This window comes from Aphelocoma coerulescens, unplaced genomic scaffold (assembly GCF_041296385.1).
Source record: "Aphelocoma coerulescens isolate FSJ_1873_10779 unplaced genomic scaffold, UR_Acoe_1.0 HiC_scaffold_128, whole genome shotgun sequence".
Lineage (NCBI taxonomy): Eukaryota > Metazoa > Chordata > Aves > Passeriformes > Corvidae > Aphelocoma > Aphelocoma coerulescens.
In genome coordinates this window covers 457,501-475,986 of record NW_027183483.1, presented here as the reverse complement: position 1 = coordinate 475,986, position 18,486 = coordinate 457,501, and the positions used below count along the sequence as shown (strand labels likewise).

At 37.9% G+C, this 18,486-nt stretch overlaps 1 protein-coding gene across 1 annotated transcript in view; it reads left to right on the top strand.

Annotated features, from left to right (window-relative positions):
- The first annotated feature begins 5,366 nt into the window (after positions 1-5,366).
- The window catches only part of LOC138100674 (solute carrier family 12 member 7-like), a 34,496-nt gene continuing 21,376 nt past the window's right edge, over positions 5,367-18,486 (top strand). The window contains exons 1-7 of the mRNA XM_068998555.1: positions 5,367-5,376; positions 9,256-9,480; positions 10,865-10,963; positions 11,617-11,674; positions 14,931-15,105; positions 16,928-17,046; positions 17,713-17,811. Coding sequence (XP_068854656.1) covers positions 5,367-5,376; positions 9,256-9,480; positions 10,865-10,963; positions 11,617-11,674; positions 14,931-15,105; positions 16,928-17,046; positions 17,713-17,811 — 785 coding nt within the window. The remainder of the gene's footprint in view (positions 5,377-9,255; positions 9,481-10,864; positions 10,964-11,616; positions 11,675-14,930; positions 15,106-16,927; positions 17,047-17,712; positions 17,812-18,486) is intronic.

Sequence of the window (18,486 nt, the reverse complement as noted above, 5' to 3'; positions counted from 1 at the left end):
TCTTTTTTGGACTGTTTCAACATCAGAACACATCGGGACCTTTTCCACAGAAGTGGAGGCCCTAGAGGAGGGGGCCCCACCCTGTCCCAGCTTTGAGGAGGAAGAGAGAGTCTACCTATGGAAGGACTCTGAAATTTTCCCAGGTTTTTTTCTCCACAGTAAGAGGTTTTACTATTTAGCATTATTATCCTCTCTGGTGTGTTTGTTAAATAAATAGTTTTTATCTCTTTCACTTTCTTCGAGGAAAATTAGTTTTTTCCTGAGCCTGGTGGGGGGAGGGGTGGTTGTAACCTGCCTTCTCTCAGAGGATATATTTCCAAATTTGTCCAAACTGGCACACAAGTAAAACTGGTTGTAGAGAAACACAGAATGCAGTTACGAAAGTTCTTAACTAGTTAGAAACTGATAAGAAGCCACAGCCCAAAGATAGTACTTTCAGATTTTTCACAGAACATCTTGTCAAGTCAAAGTTCCTACCTCCCTTTCCCTCTCATTCTTTGATAGCTGCATCTGTTTTAGCATCTGAGATCGCTGTTCCATCATAAGTGTCTTCTCATACGTGAACGCAGAAATATCATTTTCAAACTGCAAAATAAATTGGCATTAGAAACACCAGAAGAAAAGTACTACTTGGAAGAACAACATTTAGACAGTGTATCTCATACCTGTATTCATTCAGTGGTCCTGGATGTTTTCATGGCAATAGAGTAATCCTAAGCATATAATTTATCAATCACTTCTGTCCTCATTCTTAAAACTTAATCTTCGAACAGCAATTTCATACAGTGACCTATCCTACTGTAACAATACTATTGTTGTTTTATCTAAATTTTAGGTACTTGGAACAGACTTTCCACTATTCTGTTCCAACTAGGCTGCCGAAGTGAGAGTTGAAAGCAGTTATTTAAACTGGGCCTGCATTGCCTCCACCTAAGCATGTGTGTACACCTGTTTGCTTAAAAACTGTCCAGAGGCACAAATAACACATTATCCTTGCATCAGTGAGAAATGTCCATAAACAGAAGCCATTAGGAAAAAATTCTGAAATATATTCTCACATTGGCTCAAAACTAAAATGCAACACAAAAATCTACAGCAGTCACCTGTGTTGTCACTGACTTGTAAGGTATCTCTTATCCTCTGGAAGATTCCCAGAATTAAATATTACCCACAGCAGAAAAGAATAAATTGTATTTCTGTAGTGGTTTAACACTAGCCAGCAACCAAGGCTCATGCAGACTCTCACTCACTCCCTCACAAGTGGATTTGGGAGAGAATCAGAGGGATAAAAGCTAGAGAACTCATTAGTTGAGATAAAGACAGTTTAATAGGAAAAGCAAAAACTGTGCACACAAGCAAAGCAAAACAAGGAATTAATTCAATGCTTCCCATGGGCAGGTCCCCATCATGCATAATGGTTACTTGGGAAGACAAACTGCATCACTGCAAACATTCCCCCCTTCCTCCCTCTTCTCCCCACCTTATATATTGAGCATGATGTCATATGGTCTGGAATATCCCTTTAGTCAGTTTGGATCATCTGTCCCAACAGTGTCTCCTCCCAACCTCCCCTAACTTCCTTGTCAGTGTGGCAGTACAAAAAGAAGAAAAGATCTTGGCTCTGTGTAATCCCTGCTCAACAATAACAAAAACATCTCTATATTACCAACCCTGACATTTAATCAAGAACAAATCCAAAACACAGCCCCATACCAGCCACCATGAAAAAAATTAACTCTACCCCAGCTGAAACCAGCACAACTTTCTATACTGTCTTCTGCTCAAAATCCAACCAAGGCTGAGCCTTTTTATGGCACTCTGTGTTCATTCAACTGTACATGCCACAGCTTTTTAGACTTTCATATTTAGTAGTCTAAGCAAAGAATAGTAAATCTTTCACATGTAAATTTTTCCTAAGTAATTAAAACAATTCCTAAAATTGTTTTATGATTGATTAGCATGATAAATCTTTTTAATAAGTTCTGGTGATTCTAGAAACTAGTGGTGGTAGAAGTTTTGAACCAGTTTACTCATCTTCATCCCACTTCAGAATGAGCAGAAGTTTTGGTTGGTTTTTTTTTTCCATGCGCCTTACTTTGGGCATTATGCTAGTCACCTTTTAGTGCTGGAAATTACATCCTTAGTTTCCAAAAAAAGTGGACCTAGACAGAGTATAGCTTTAGTCCTTTCCTCTTAAACAGTTTATGACCCACATTTAGAAAAGGAAAAAAGTTACAAAATTCATTTTGTCACTACCTTGACTTGTGAAACTGTAGCTATACTGTCTTGCTGTTCAGTGCTGGCTGAGGCTGGTGATGCCAAAAACAACTCTCATTTGAGACTAGGAATTCCTTATTCCAGAGAGGTATTCTTCCAGCAGTTAGAGACATGGACAAGTTCATCCTGTCCCATACCATCTGTCATAGCTTATTAGATTAAGCACATTCAGCCTTCCATTTCACTGCTTGCTAAAAAGTCAAGCTTTTTCCTTCCTGAATGAACCAGCTCTATGGACTAGTCCTCATAAATAAAGTAAGAATTAACACATCAAACATCTCAAACTCTGCTTGACAAACCCATTAAACTCACCACCATGTACACTAGCATTGTAACACGGTAAGACAACGATGCTTATCTTCTTGTTCTCTGTGGGTCTGGAATCTTTCAATTTCTGTATTTGGGCTAATGTCTCTTTATTTGAAAAAAGCTAAATCTGTTTTCCCAAGTTTAGTCCCAGTATCACCTTAAAAATATTTAGTAACAAACCATTTCAACAACTTCCACTTGAGCATTCAGTCTAAGATGGTATAAGAACATCTGAAGATCCTTCTTCATTTGAATACTATTATCATCCATTTGAGCGACGGTGAAGATACGCATTTTACATTTTCTCCAAACCTACCAAAAAGATACATTATAACAGTTTGTAACACGGTGATTGCTACTACCATGCATAATTTGAACAACGTGAAGGAGTATTGAATTAGATATGCTTAGAACCATTCAGTGCTAGAAAACTAAATCCCAGCCATTTTCTGTTGTCCTTGCCTTGTGCTGTCGAAGGAGAAAAGGCAGCAACATCAGCATACCACCATCATGAACAATCCACCACACATCTGTATTTCCTTCAGTAAAACGTTCTTGATTTGTTGGAAATAAGTCAATGTTTTTAGCCACCAAAAGTGCTTGTTGAGCTGCAGTTGTTTCTCGTACAGTATCTGTAAGGGAAAACAAGACATTTAATCAAGAACTCCTAGTTTTCATTTACAGATTTTGCTTTTGTTTATAATTCAAAAGTTTCAACCCTCCCAGATTTTGCTGAGGCAAAAGAGGAATATCCTAGGTGTCTTGGCAAAAGACCTGGGTGTCTTGGTTCCAGCGGTTATTCTACACCACTTCATGCCATTGCTGGAAGCAAGGGGGAGTATTTTCCCAAGAGAAGGGGTTCCTTCTGGTCAAATAAACATGGTGCTGATTCCAAGGTGGAGGGAGTGGTTGGGTGGCACCAGTTCCAAGGCAAAGGGAGTGGTTGTGTGTCGGGGTCTCCTCCCCCCGCCATGTAGCCCTAAGGGGAGACACGGGGGTTCCCTGCCCCTGGTCAGCCTCGTTCCCCATTGGTTGGTTTGTGTTTCCTGCGCGGGCAAGGACCCTTGGTCCCGTGACTGTAACAGTTCCTCGGCAGAGCCCGGCCATGCGGCTGGGGAAATAAACATCTCTCTGAAACATCTATCAAGAATCCGTCTATATATATTTCTTTTCCACAGGACTCCTGGTTTGATATAGGCGTGTTACAGTATCCCCACTGTAACAGTTGTGGTGGCATGGCTGCAATCAGGTGGAGCTCCATGGTGAGCATTTTTGCATGTGCATCATTCTCTCTTTCGTATGCTTTTTGTTATTAACATTGTTGCTGTATCCAGTATCTTGTTCTTAACCTCTTATCTTTACCTTTTGTGCCTCCAATTCTCCTCTCCAACCAGCCACAGGGGAAGAGGAAAAGTGAGCGAGTGGCAGCATGGTTTGGAGTGTGTTAGTGGGAACACTTAACTGGGGAGTACTATTCCTAAACCACAGAAGTCTTTATTTGGTATCTGAGGTAAGGCACAATGGGTTGAGATAACAACAGACTGCCCAGAGCGGGTTGGAAACAAATTTGATCCAGGCATTTTTTATTTTAGGTATAGAGCCACTGGTCACAGTGTTGCATGGTCAGTTTATGTGGGAGTCTTACCTAAGCCTGTATATATTCCTGTGTGCACTCCTCATGATATTTTTCAGAGTAGCAAGAGGGATCAGGATTTCTTTGCTGATGTACCCTGGGATGTCAATTTATGACATGATAACGTCAAGGGTCATTTGGGATGTATCTTGAATGTTGCTCTCCGACTCTTAACCTTGAGCACTACCTTTGCATGTTTATTAATCATACACACTCTGTGGGGAGATCAGGGGAGGATGATTTTCCCCAGCTTTTCACCCCCTTTTCCTGGCCTTTTCCACGCCCTTCAGCCTGTTACATTTTGAGAATCTGAATTCTGTTTAGATGTTAAGGAAATAATATTTTTGGTGGTAAGCCTGCCATGTGTCCTCAGTCTACACCATGTTTAGAGTGAAGGAGTTTTCTAGGGACGTTATTCAGAGATCTGCCCCAAGGGTCATGAGTGACATGGAAGGTGGGAGAAAATGGGCCAGCTTTTGAAGGATTATTGTGCTCCAATGGTTTGGAACGTCACTCCTGAACAACTACAGGACCCTGGTAAAGTGACAGAATACTTGAAGGAAAAATGCTGCAGCAATTCCAGGGAGGTGTGAAGTTTTGCAGCGTGCTGGGCCCTGGCTACTATTTACTGTGCATTCCTTGATACTAGAAAGCAGTCTCAGGGGGAAGAGGAGGAAAGCAGACTGACAGGCACTGTAGCCACTCAAACTGCAGCTGAACCAGAGGAACAACCTGTGCCAGTAGCAGTTGCCCCTATATAGAAAAAGAAATCCAAGACAAAATCAGTTCACTTAGTGAGGTATGAAGAGGAAGGCAGGCCCTCACAAGAGGAGGAACAGGCAGGACCAGAGATAATCACCCAATCCCTATCTCCAGGTGAGCTGTGAGATCTGCAAAAAAAATTTCAGCCACCAGTTGGGTGAGCCCCTAGTGACTTAGCTGCTCTGATGCTGGGATATTGCTGCTGATGTGCAACTACATGGTAGTGAAGCCAAGCAACTGGGATCCCAGACTTGGGATGCCAGCACTGGCAAGGGGATTGGGAAGAAGACAGAAACGCAGCCTCTGGAGGCAACTGCTGTCAAGCATGAAGGAAAGGTATTTTCACAAGGATGACCTAGCACTGCGCCCAAGCAGGTGGACCACCATGGAGAAAGGTATCCAGTACCTGAGAGAATTAGCTGTGCTGAAGGTAATCCATAGGGATTCAAATAACAAACAGTCCCCTGTAGATCCAGATGAGGCTCATTGTACACAATCCACATGGCAGAAATTTGTACAGTGTATGCCATCATTGTATGCCAACTCATTGGCACTGATGTCAATGAAAGGAGAACAAACAGTGCTTCAGGCAGATATCTGACTCCAACAACATGAAGATCATCTGAAAAAGGGCTACTGGCATTATAACTGGATATTATAAAGGGATTCAAGCTTCTTCAGAAGTGATTGGCACTAAAGTACAGCTCCTCCTGGCATCCTGAATGCCAGTGCTGGACTAGATATTCAAAGGGAGAATCCTTTCCATACATCATGCCACTGACGTTACATGGAGTAAGTGGGTCACGCTGATCACACAGCAAGCTTGAAGAGGAAACCCCAATTACACAGGGATCTTGGAAGTCATCACAAACTAGTCCAAAGTTGAAAATTTCATACTAACATCAGAGGAGGAAAAGATGACACCTGCTGAGGAGGCCCCACCATATAATCAGCTACTGGAAAATGAAAGGTGTTATGTTCTCTTTACTGATAGTCCCTGTCATATTGTAGGAATACATGGAAAATGGAAAGCTGCTCCATGGAGTCCTATGTGCTGAGTCACAGAAGCTATTGAGGGACAAGGTGGATCAAATCAGGTTGTGGAGCTGAATGCCATCCAGCTGGCTTTAAGTAAATGCTCTGTAGCAGTGGCTAGAACTATAGAAAATGACCTACTGGCAGCACAGAGGCAAAGCCACCGAGTCTGCTGAATTGTGCTAAGACATCGCTGCCTGGGTAGAGAAGGTGGCTGTAAAAGCATGCTGTGTAGATGCATACACACCCCAAAGTCATGCTATCAAACAACATCGCAACAACAGACAAGTGCATTGGGCAGCCAAGAATGAAGTCTCTCAGGTGGATGTGGACTGGCAACATAGGCTGAATTATTTCTGGCTCAGTGGGCCCATGGTATCTTAGGTCATCAGGAAAGAGATGCAAGATACTGATGGGCCTGTGATTGAGAAGTGGACTTAACCACGGACAATAAGTATGGACTACTATAGATACACCAGTCGTGAGCTCCTGATGCAGCTTGCAACCAGCCCTCCTGCCCTGGAAGACACCTAGGACAGATAGAACCCACAGTCATGGACTAAATGAACTCAAGAGACATCTTGGAGGAATGGATATTTTATTCATTACTTTTACCTGTTACTTTCTGTCTTTGAACTGTTTTTTTTTTATCCATGTGAGGACATTTCCTCTTATCCAATGTCTGCTATAGATTCCTTGGGTGAGCAATATTTTAAAAACATGGGAAATACAGATGGACTGATCTAAGTGGATTGCCTTAATTTATGTTTCCCTCAAAGAATTGGAATAGTTCTGACAGTTTTCTTTTACAAAAACTGAGTTGAGGCTTCCCCAGTTTTTCAAAACTCAAGAAAAACTGTGAATAACTACTATGTTTTGTCAGAACCCAAAGATAATTCCTATGTTTATTGCCTCTATCAACTGCTATTGTTGCTGTTGACTGTTCCTGTGCAGGTGCTACTCATGAGTCTTTAATTTCTACGTCTCCCTGAAACACTTTTAAATGAAAGAAATGGCTTTCTGTTTGTCCTTGGGTATCAATATTATTTCGCCTCAACCTCAGGTCTTTCAGTGTTCTTGGAGATTTTGGGCTGAGTACTGCTTTCCCTGCTTTTGGAAGTGCGTGCTCTGCTCCCGTTCGCTGATTAACATTTCTCTGAACAAGAACTACTTTGTAACAATTTCACTAACCTAATTACACCAAATGCTAAAACTAGGTGTTCTACTTGCTGAGTGTGAGCACACATTCTGATACCTAGTGTTCGCTTGAGCTCAAGTGGCACAGATTTCTCAAGGAGAGTTTTCTTCCAGTTGATATATGTTCTACATTGTGTGAAGACTTTGGAGCTGCAGGCTTTGCAAATTAAAGTTTCTTGAGCTGTGGCTGGGAGTATTCAGATGCCGTGACTGCATGTCTTAGGAAGTGTGATAAGTCCACACCATTTCTTGGGCACTCATATACAATAAGTATTCATCTCTTATATACCTTCTGTGAATGTTGTCCTAACAATAACAAATCATTCTGCGAGTGACTGACTAAATACTCCTGTAACTCTAACAAAAATGATACAATTCTGCAACTAGGTTTAATCAACGTTGTTCTGCTTCATGGTAGCATGTTGGTCTGATACATTGTACCAGTTCTTGTGTATGTATCCTCAATGTTGCTAGAGGAGCCTTCGCAATCAAGGAATGGTCCTAGAAGGGACAAATGTCTGGACTTTTCTGGAAAGTTATTCTTTTTTCTCACCCCAACTTTCAAGTCCACTTGAATTATCACTTTTGGGAAAATGAGCATAGGAAAGCTCTGTGTGACATGCTGTGAAATAGGAAAGTGATTTCTATTTAACAAAATATCTAAGCCAATTTTATCCACTTGTGCTGGCATGCACAGTTCCACAATTAAGTTGTATGCATCGCAGTGCTCAAGTCACTGTCACTCCATATGTCATGCTGAATAAAGGACACAAGCTGTTGAGTGCTCATTAAGAGATTAAGTGCTCTTGATTGGCAGTTACAAACTAATTTTGGACTTTCTTCTTATGTTTCACAGGGGGTAGGTAGATGCTAATTTGGAGATCTAGTCTTATTTTACGTCACTTCTCAAATTCCTGAAATTTAAAATTCTCTTGTTTCATTAACTCTTCTTAGGCTTCAGTTTTATCTCTAGATCAGTCTGTTACTCTTCTTCATTTGATTGAATACACATAGCATTCTTTACCAAATGATACTTACTTTTAATCTTTGATCTGCTTTCTCTTCTGCTTCTCATGCACACTTCCGTATATGCTTACCGATTGTAAGATTTTTGTTAAAAATCTGGGTATGAGTACCCTATCTTTGGCCACTAATGGTTCAAAGTCCATCTTCTATTTTACTCAAGGTTACTTCTTGCTATTATAAAAACTTAAAATATTGTACTTGAATTCCCTAAAGTTATTCAGGATGTCTGAAAATTGGCTATTTGATCATGCTGGCAGTCCATGGGAATTGTTTATTTCCTGTAAAATCCTTTGCCTTCTTGACAGGGCAGGAGAGTATCCACTTTGTTTCCTCACATATGATAGGACAACTTATCTCATTTTCAAATAAGAATCAGTGTGGGCTGTTCTCACAATCTTATCAAGGTACAGAACCAGTGTTTCCATAAATGTAAGCTCTCAAAAGTTTCTGGCTTTTTGACCTATCAGTCTTCAAACAAATATGCTTAGTTTGCTGGGGAATTTGAGCCATATTCTGCTGGGGGTTTTTTTGCTTATCAGTGATCTTCTGAAGTCTGGTTACCCTGCTTTTGTCAACATGTGGAAATCTTTAGCCATGAACAGCTGAATCCTGAACTGTTATCCAGGATTATTCTGTACAGCAGGTCTCAAAGAACTCAAGTTACTGTTAAGTAGGATTTCTTTTTCATATTGCTCCTCAAAACACAAGAACAAGAAGTATTAGTATATACTGAGATTCCTGGAACCTGGAAGTAAGTTTCCTTATTTTTTCACAATAGTACATCTGTGTGCCTGCGCAATGGAAATGTATGTTCTACAAATATATTAGAATTTAATTCTATATTTTCCTTTAAAGGAGGAGAAAATTTTGCAGGACGCATCTCACACTACTGCATTTTTACTGGCATGGACTGGAATGCCCACCAGTTACTATTGGTATTAATCATACTGGGAAATGTAATGATTTTTGTGTAAGAAAAAGGCATCTGATTCCTAGGATTATTGCATTCTCACTAGTCGATATCCTGAAACAGAGAGATGACACTGATTTTTGTTTTTTCCTCGACCTTGTAGATAATCTCTGGAGTGCCTATTCAGAAAAAGGATCAATAGTTGAGAAAAAAGATCAGCCATCAGTTGCTGGATCAGAAGAGTCAAAAATGGGTGGACTTCCTTATGTTTTTACAGACATCATGACCTACTTCACAATGCTTGTAGGGATTTATTTCCCATCTGTGACAGGTAGATACAATTATTTTTCTTGCCTGAGAATGTGTACTTATACCTGGAAAAAAAAATTTCATGTGAAAATTTTTCATTTTCACCAATCTTATTGGTGACTCATTCTGTTGCTAGTTTCTGTGTCCAAGTTTATATACCTAAAACCTTCTGGTGCTAGGGAGACATGGGTCATGGCTGATGACTTTTGGAGGTTATAGGACTTAAACAGGAAATCTGTTTAAGGGCCATTTCTATGTCTGAAAAGAAGGCAAAATCCTTATGGGTTACTAAATGCTTATTCAAAATAAGATGCATACCTTTATAATACTTTAATCTTCAAAGGCATGAGAACAGTTTAATATTCAAATGATTCTGCAGGTATTCAAGCTGCCTGGTTAACTGCCTGGGCTTTGTTTAAATGTCCAATATTTTTTTGCTACACTAACTGTGTAGACTTTTTTGTCAAGCTTAAACTAGTTGTATTTCATTTTCCTCAGCTCACGCTTGACTGAAACAGCCAGACATGTTTTTCTTCTCAAGTCCCAGCTGAAGTAATATCAAGTAACAGAACAGAACTCCAATAAGAAGCTGCAGCACTGTTTGCTAGTATTATCAAGTGGAAGTGTCCCTTTGTATTCATTGTTTGAACCCCACTGCTCCCATTTCTTTACTTCAGATGCTTACCAACATTTCATCATATCTGAACCCATGGTTAATGTTTCATTCCATGGAGTTTGACAGTGTTTTTGCACTGGAGCATCTTGACATTAGCTTCTATGTTTTTGCTTCCAGTGGTCAGGTCAGTTCTAGGAGAGATGGCAGAAATAGTTATTGTATGGGTTTCTTTCCCTCCTATGACAGTATGTTCTACAAAGTACTTCTGTTCTCTTTTTAGATTCACATACATGTGTACATGTGATTTTTCTAACCATTCTTTTTCTTGCCTGCTCTTTTCTTTTTTGCTTCTAAGCTTTTTTTTGTTAGTTTATTGATTTGCTTGCATATGCTATTTTGATGGTCTGTTTAGTAGAAAGTCAGTGCCTTAGGTCACACTGGCTAAAATTGCTAAATCCCTATTAATTTATAACATCCATCCCCAGTATTTTGCTACTCCTTCATTTCAAGAATTATTCTGAGGTTATGCTTGAAAAATATTTTTTTTAATCTGTCTTTTTACTAACCTTTATAGGATTTGCTTATTCAAGTGGGTAGTAACACAGATTTCTGAATAAAATGAAGCTATAAATTGACTATTTGTGAAGGATTATATTATACTTTTGTAGCCTGCTCCATTGGTAATCCCTGAGTTAAATTTGGCTTAAAATTAGATGTTCATATTCTATTAGTTAGTAACAGGGAGTTATTGCTAATTGTTTTTATGACATAAATTTTGTCTCTTTTTAAGGTATTATGGCAGGTTCAAACAGATCTGGAGATCTAAAGGATGCTCAGAAATCTATTCCTACTGGAACGATTTTGGCTATTTCAACTACATCTTTTATTTGTATCCTTTTTTCTAGTCTACATTTTGTAGGTGCAACAGAATTTTTACCGGAAAGTCGTTAGAGTTCCCTGAGTATAAAATGAATGAAATCTAAACTGAAAAGAAATATTTTATATTTGTCTAAAATATCAGTATTATTTATAAATATTATTAAAATATGTCAAAATTTATTAACAAATATATGTATTCTATATTCTACTAGTGCTTCAAATTCCAATATATAATTGATGGTTTTAGTCAAGCGATCCAACAGTTTTTAGCATTATGTTTCAGTTGGCAGGTGGTTGTTATACTCAGTATAACCAGATCTTAAACCAAACAACCAGCAATTGAAATTGTCGGTCCTTCAAAAACCTAATGTACACAAGTACTTGCTTATTTGTATGAGAAAATACCTGTTCTGTTGCATGATATATGAACTGGCTACTTCCAATACTTCACAAATCGCTATGAGTCGAATACAGTCATGAAGAACATAAACTAAAAAATTGTAGCATGGAAGAACGAAAAAAAACAAACAAAAAGCAACCAGGAAATGCACACACATACTTTCATTGTTGTGGATGTTTTCATTTCATACCTAGGTGAAAAGTGGTGGGGTTTTTTCTATGTGATTTTTTTAGAGAGTAATCTTCCTTCAGTCTCAGTAACAGATCTCTCCTGTATAGTGTTGTTTGGTGCCTGTATAGAAGGTGTGATATTAAGAGATAAGTAAGTCGTATTCAACTTCTAATATTACAGGGAGTATAATCATAAGTTACATTAATAGGACTTATTAATGGCTCTTCTGTGAAATATGCATATGGTATATATTTATTTTGCTTAGGTTAAAACTGGAGGGAAAGCTTGTCTGTTAAACTGAGATGGCTGCAAAAACTGGTCAGGTTACCAGACTGTATGCCTTCAAGAAGCAGAAGCAGAACCTAAGATAAATGTTTGAAGTTGAACCAGCCTAATAAAATGTCCTTGACAAAGAAACTCATAATTAGTATTTGCAGAACTGATGCATGGGGATAAGGGGATATTACTTTGGGAGAAGTAATAGGCTTTTGAAGACCAATTAAAAAATTTGGGAGTTATGTGACAAGGGGACTTTATAAGACTGCAGTGCACCATCATGATTTCCTCTAGACATATGACTATTTTTTGTTTTAAAATCTCAGTTGTACATCAGGAGTCATCTTGATTTTCAAGCATGTAATTGCCTGACAAATTTAAGGCATAATATGAAGGATGAAGGGAATAAATGTGATGGATATGAGCATGACGAAAATCTCCAGATTTTTATCAATTTCTCCATTAGGAGAAGTTGGTTAAGATGAAATTTTTGTCAGGTTTCACATTTGTTTTCTTGCTGGTGTCTGGTTCTCTTTTCTACTGAGGCCCAGGTTTGCTTTTGGTTGTGGCAGTGGGGTATTGTTTAAAAGGTGGTGAAGTTGATGCTGAGACTACTTATTTCATTAGTCTAGAAGGAAAACCGGAAGTTAAAAGCTGGTTTCTAATCAAACTAATACAAGAAGCAGCAGGTTTCTTCCATGAAAGGCTTTTGACATTGTTTCTCACAGCATCCTCATAGGTAAACTCAAGAAGTGTGGAGAGTAAGGTGGATTGAGAAGTGGCTGACTGGCAAATCCCAGAGGGTCATGGTCAGTGGCAGAGTCTAGTTGGAGGCCTGTGTCCCCCAGGGTTCTATACTGGACCAGTAGTATGCCCTTGTGGCCAAGAAGACCAGTGTAATCCTGGGTTGCACTAGGAGGAAGAGCATTGCCAGCAGGTCGAGGGAGGTGATCCTGCCCCTCTACTCAGCCCTGGTGAGGCAGTATTTGGATTGCTGTGTCCATTTCTGGGCTCCTCAGTACATGAGAGACATGGAGTCCCTGGAGGTCCAGTGGAGGGCTATGAAGATGATAAAGGAATTGGAGCATCTCTCTTACGAGGAAAGGCTGAGGGAACTGGGCCTGTTCAGCCTTACGAAGACACAACTGAGAGGGGACCTCATCAATGTATTTAAGTAAGTAAAGGAGGGGTGCCAAGAAGATGGACCTGGGCTCTTGTCAGTGATGCCAGCCAACAGGACAAGAAGCAATGGGCAGAAACTGATGCACAGGAAGTTCCACGTGAATACAAGGATGAACTTCTTTACTGTGCGGGTGACTGAGCACTGAAACAGATTGTCCAGAGAGCTTGTGGAGTCTCCCTCATTGGAGATATTACAGAACTATCTGGATGCAATCCCATGCAATGTGCTCTGGCATAACTCTGCTTGAGCAGAGAGGTTGGATCAGGTGACCCACTGTGGTCCCTTCCAACCTTACTCGTTCTTTGATTCTGTGATTTTCACTTTAAAATTATATTGCCGCATCAGTGAAAATACCTGGTAATTGTTTCTTCAAAGTAAATATAAAAGTCAAATCAAACTGCCTAGGAAATAGTAAATGAATTCTGAAATAAGAAATTAATGCAGAGCTAATATCTATAAACTCACATTTTTTAAATTTACAGGGCAGAGGGGAAGGGAATTTTCCAAGCTGTTATCTATCATTAGAGCAGGTTGCATAGCAGCAAGAGCCTTGAATCCATGAACTTTCATTTACATTGCTGCCAGTTTTTATGTGGCTGAAATCCATCAGAATAGTAAAGTGTATGGATTTTTAGTCTGGTTTAAAAACTGGGTTTTGAGGCTTTTTTCATTATGATTGTTATGTCTGCAATGGGAAAAAAGTAGGTTGTACATTTTTCTGTTTCTTACATCTCTTCAAGTTATTCCTATCCTGTGTTTAGTTAAAAAAACAGGCATTAGAATTTGAACAAAGAATAAATGTGTAGTTATATAAATCTTGATATAGAAGCACACTATGGGTTTTGTCCTATAATTTTGAGGAGTGTGATTTACATTTTCGTTTCCCCTCTGCTGAAAATATATGTAGTCATGCATCCAAACTTGGGCATAAGCAAGAATTTGAACACTGACTTATTTTATTCACTTTATTGCTGTGTTTCTTGACCCTATTTTAATAGCAGGTCTGAAAAGATAAAAAGCACTTAATTTTTCTTAGTTTTTATCTTTTTTCATTTCTGTAGACTTTTCCTTTTATTTTGGAAAACCTGAACTCATTGGAAAAACATAATAGTGAGATATATATATATATATATATACGGTAGAGATAGCCTTAAAATAAATTTTGGCTGCTTACTAACAACAGTAAGATTGAACTACAAGAACCTTACTTGCTTTTAAAACAAAACTGTCAATTCGAAGGAGGGGTGAGCAAGGAATAACATTTTTGTAGTTTATTCAAGTCATGCCTAAATTAACATTAAGTTAAGTATCAAAAAAAATAGTGGCGGTAGTATTGGATGGGACACTCAGGACTGTGATGAAAGCACCTCTTCCTGACTTCTACCCACTTGTTTGCTGTAGTAAATTAAAAATTGCATCAGGTAGCAAAACAGCCAGAAGATGTGGAAAACTCAAAATCGTTGTGTCTAGTAATTTCTCTGTTTACTTGTTGTCTGTCAGTGTCACACTTTTAAAAGGAAGGGCTAATACTTTTTGTGAATCTCCTGCTTATGCCCCAGGGTATACTTGTATTACTAGTGGAACAGATTTCTGCCATCTAGTTCCTAGCTGTCACAAGAATCTGTAAGATACATATGTACATACTCCTGCTATTGCTGTTAATTCTGAAAAGTTTGCCAAGATATTTGGTAATTGCTACATAACTGCTTAGAGGCAGCACTTAATGTGAAGCAATTTTACTGTCTTTAAAACAGCACGGTAAAGAGAGATTGCTTGGTTGGGAAATCCTATAGTGTGTACTGTAACATAGTGTTTATTGTTAAAAAGTGCTGTTGTCCAAAAACATTGAAATGTGGGTGTTGAAACTATATTAAAAGTTATTTTAATGCTTACTGATTCTTTTTTGTTTTGTTTTAATTATTTTTGTTTCCCCTGTTCTTTCCTAAGGTTTGGAGAAGCAGTTAATGGAAATCTGGTGGTTGGTACACTGGCCTGGCCTTCTCCATGGGTTATTGTGATTGGTTCATTCTTTTCAACATGTGGCGCTGGTCTCCAGAGTCTCACTGGTGCACCCCGGCTGTTGCAGGCCATTGCAAGAGATGGCATTGTACCGTTTATTCAAGTGAGATTTCTTTTGTTCTTGTTGTTACAGTACTTCCAATGTGACTTCTATTTTGACAAAAAAATATGAGGCATTATTTCTGCTGTTCCTGTAGAATGTGAAGAAAAGATTTGGAACTCAGTTCTATTTGTGTAGAATAATAGATCAGGCTATTGTAGGACAAAGTTTGAGCTTCAGTACTTTTGTGCAGTGCAATTTAATTATGTTTGTTCTTACACATGAAAGTTAGTGGTTCCAAACTGAGAATATAGTATTCTATAAATGGAAATAAATGAACTAAGAAGCAACTAATAACTGAAATTCTAGACTCCACGCTGTGTTTACTGCTTGTATTTGTGAACAGTTATTTAATCTCACTATGGAAATGCATAATACTTCTCATATTATGGAGATATAAACCTACTTTTTATTCATTTTTGTAAGGTAAACGAAGTCAGCAAAGATATAACAGTAGAATTCTATCCCACTACTCCAAACATGAAGATTTGTTCCAACACCTCTGTGCATGTTTTAAGAAGAAATAAATCAGATTTTTCTCAAAGTAAGGGAGCTGGCAAACAGAAGATGATGAGAGAATTCTTGCTGGCTGCTTCTGCAAAACCTAAACAACAACACTTGAATTAAAAATTAGTAAATAAGGCTCGGAAAGATAATAGTGTCTGGAGAGTAAAGCTGTGATCTCTATGGTGAAGTTTGGAGTTTGAAAGCTTACCTCAAGACTTGCAAGAGTATCAGTATCTGTAATGGGAAGTAAATACACTAAGTATGCTAGGGTGGAGGGACTGAGTAGTGGTGGAGTTCGATTTGTCAACACAAAGGGGTTATAATGCAATAAGTTGTAAGTGCTGGGTAGTATAGAGAAAGAGAAACAAGAAAAATTTACTTTTGCCTGAAGAAAAAATTTGGTACAGAGAGGGTGACATTATAATTACATGTCTTCAGAGTTAGACTTGAAAGGAGTGAAGAATCAAAAGGAAAAGATTTGTGGTTTGGGAAGTGAGAGAAAGGGAATTGAAGAGAAGCAGTATATTTAAAGAGGGATTTGACACTTGAGGATGCACTTGCAGTTTTGGAGTGATATGGCTACTGCATGGACAATCAAGGAAATGAAAGGAGATTATTATAGAAGCAAGAGTATGACATATTTAAGGAAAAAAAACCAAAATACTTGAAACATGAGTAGAAAAAAGGGGGATTTTAATATAATGGTAGGAAAATTGATGGAGGACAGGAAGCTACAGAAGACAGTATGGAGAATGAATAAGGACTTAATTTCTGTAATTGAATGGAGAAATACAGAAGAGAATAAATACCACTGGAACTTCAGGCAAAGCATTTTGCTATCTGTCACCAGTATAGCTGGATAGAATTCTCCACAAAGGAAATTGCCACATGCAAAATGGTTTTGGGTAGGGCTCTGTGCAGGATCATAGTCTTATCCAAGTCCTCCTTATGTTATTATGTTGATAAGGACTGAATTGACACCTCATTTCTGTGTTACAAAAAATACTGTATTAACTTTTTACTGGGCATAAATTTCTTATCCATATGGTTTTTAATTTATTTAAGAATATTTCAACAACAGCTGCAATTGTACTTTAATGTTATGTAGCCATTGCTTACATTAGTAAGCATATTTAATATTGGAAATATGTGTTCTGCAATTTTAGTTTTGATTTTTTACAGTATAGATTGCATCATTTTCCTTTGTAACCAATGTCTACTTTTAGTTCCAGTTAGAACTAAGTAAGTTAGTTCATGATTTGTACCATGGCTCATAATTGTATAATGAACAGCTTTCCCTAATCTTGAATTGAAATAGATATTTGGTCATGGAAAAGCAAATGGAGAACCAACTTGGGCTCTGCTCCTCACTGCTGGTATTTGTGAAATAGGAATTTTGATAGCCTCATTGGACAGTGTAGCACCAATTCTTTCAATGTAAGTATGAGTGTGGTGTTTTGTGTTCTTAAGTTAAATAGTATTTTATTTTTAAATTAAGTAGGTAATTATTTTTCTTTTTGAAATAATACGTTAGACTTTGTTTTCTAGCAAATTGTATTTCTATTTGATCCCACAGATAATATAAAACAACAAAATGTTTTGGTTGAACTGATTTCTAGGCCCAAAAAATTTTTTCCATGACAGAGGTCTTGAATGCTAATAAAAGTATGTTCCACTTTTAAAAAAACTTGGATTTTCAAATAACAATTACTGCTATTTAAGTAAAGTGCATCTAACAGAGACAGAAAAAACAATTCAACATTTTAGAATATGAATAGAATTTTATTTTATTGACATTGTCCAGAACATGATACCATCTGAGCTACTATAGAAAGAGAAAATCAACTCTGTCCCAGCCAAAAATGATACACCATGATTGTCAGTTATTTGCTGCATTTGTTTCCAAAATACATGTGATACCATATTTTGAGGCCTAATATTCTATAAGTAATCTTAATGTATGTCTTGTGTTCTCTTGGCCACTGTAAACACAGTGCACAGGAAAATGGATCCATTTCTTCCCTTTTTTGGATTCTGTTTACATTTTAAAGCACATTTGTCTAGTACATTTCTTATTAGAAAATGCTCTTCCTTTCTTAACAGGTTTTTCCTTATGTGCTATATGTTTGTAAATCTGGCTTGCGCAGTTCAGACACTTTTGCGAACTCCCAACTGGAGACCTCGTTTCAAGTATTACCACTGGTAGGGAATATTTCTTCATTCAAAAGGGTTAAAACTAACTATACACCCTAAATTGTTGATTTTATTGCAATAATAAAACAAAATCTCCTTTCTGACCTAAATGAGTTAGAGCATAATTTTTTTTCATGTGTTTGGAATAGCACCATAGTAATAACATTAGCCACATGTTTTCATGATCAGTGTAGCTGGTTTGGAAAGGGGTTACAGGATGACATTTTATTCTGCTTATAAGCCAAGAGATCTTCTGTGTGAAAATGGGGATGAAAAACCATAAAATCTGAATTGTGTATATACTTAAGGAGAACTGGTAAAAGTGTTCAGGAAGGTTAGGACAATTTTGATTTTGGTTGTGCAAAAAAATATACAAACCCAAAACTTCTACAGAAAAAAAATCTCTTTCAATATACATCAGTTGGCTCATTGATTATGTGATGACTGGTTTTAAAATATGCTTTGGACATAGCATTTGGTAACTGAAGTCAACCTTTTAAAAAGTGAGTAAAGATCAATAACACAAAAGGTGAAAGTGTGGGGTTTTTGTCTAGTCTTTTTTAATTATGTTAAGAGTTTAAACATTTCAAACTAAGATTGGGAAACTGCTTTATTTTTTTTTTTAACTGTATGTTAAAAGTACATAATTTAATTTAAAGTAATTCTATTGAGAAATTTTACTGC